At 41.6% G+C, this 1,224-nt stretch overlaps 1 protein-coding gene across 3 annotated transcripts in view; it reads left to right on the forward strand.

Annotated features, from left to right (window-relative positions):
- The window catches only part of LOC108752145, a 12,076-nt gene that overhangs the window by 2,344 nt on the left and 8,508 nt on the right, over window positions 1–1,224 (forward strand). For all 3 annotated transcript variants that reach the window (XM_018492799.1, XM_018492809.1, XM_018492818.1), the window contains exons 4-5: window positions 39–463; window positions 573–1,050. In XM_018492799.1, coding sequence (XP_018348301.1) covers window positions 39–463; window positions 573–1,050 — 903 coding nt within the window. The remainder of the gene's footprint in view (window positions 1–38; window positions 464–572; window positions 1,051–1,224) is intronic.

Below are 1,224 nucleotides of genomic sequence, written 5' to 3' on the forward strand. Positions count from 1 at the left end.
TATTCAATTGTAACAGTTACCGATTTTTGTAAACGTAGGTATGGCTGATAGCAGCAACGGGAGAGGCAACGGAGATCCTATCATGGCGACAAGGCGTGGTTCGTATTCTTCGAATTCTACCAAATCCAAAGACTGACGACGAACATGTCGATGAATTTGAAGCGAAACGGCCGATGGTAGCGGTCTGCTCTGAGCCGGATTCAACTCTTCCGGGACCAAAAACCTTTTGCGACGTTAATTTCATCTCCTTAAAAACCGGCGAGTCAATACACAGCGTAGGATTCAAGCATTCTGTCTGCGACGTGTTGGCGAACAGGCGATCCGTGGTTATAACGTTATTAGAAAAAATTGCGGTCTTTGATGCTAGAACATTGCAAAATAATATAACAATCACGACTTGCTATGCCAGTCCTGGCCTGAATCCAAATCCCATCGCTTTAGGAACGCGATGGCTCGCATATAGGTATAGAATTTGACACACATTTTATCTTGCGTTTTCTAATGATTTTAATACTTTACGTAGGTAATAACATGATTTTATTAGATATGGGCTAATCACTATTTATTTGCAGCGAGAAAAAATTAATACCCGCAAGAAGAAGCAGCGGTGGTTGCGAGGGGGAAGGAGTTCAGAGTTACACAGCGACGGTTTTATATGCGGCGAAGTCGCTAGGGAAAGGTCTTCGCGGACTAGGGGAAACCGTAGCGTCGAGTCTCACGGGGAATTCAGTATCACCGATAGCTATCAATAACGCGGGCAATGACGTAACGCAACCAGGTGTCGTTACGATATTGGATCTTCAGATCGCGAAAGACGAGAAAGAGTTAGATGACACTAATGCGGATGCTGTAATTGCTCATTTTACTGCTCACAGCGACGCGATCGTTGCCATGATTTTCGATTTAACCGGCGCGTTATTGATGACAGCGGACAAGAGAGGACACGACTTCCACATATTCAGAATCCAGCCGCATCCCGGTGGATCAACACTAGCAGCGGTGCATCATTTGTATATTTTACATCGTGGCGATACTACCGCTAAAGTACAGGTACATTCCTAACATTTTTACTGCTTACATCTTAATCACATATATGCTTTAATTGAATTATATTATTATTGACATGATATAGCTACAAGACATTTCATACAATTTGTAAAAAATAAAAGATAATGAACTAATCGAAATTATATTCAAATATCTATCAAATTTAATATATGCATG

The sequence above is a fragment of the Trachymyrmex septentrionalis genome, unplaced genomic scaffold (genome assembly GCF_001594115.1).
Source record: "Trachymyrmex septentrionalis isolate Tsep2-gDNA-1 unplaced genomic scaffold, Tsep1.0 scaffold112, whole genome shotgun sequence".
In the NCBI taxonomy this organism is placed as follows: domain Eukaryota; kingdom Metazoa; phylum Arthropoda; class Insecta; order Hymenoptera; family Formicidae; genus Trachymyrmex; species Trachymyrmex septentrionalis.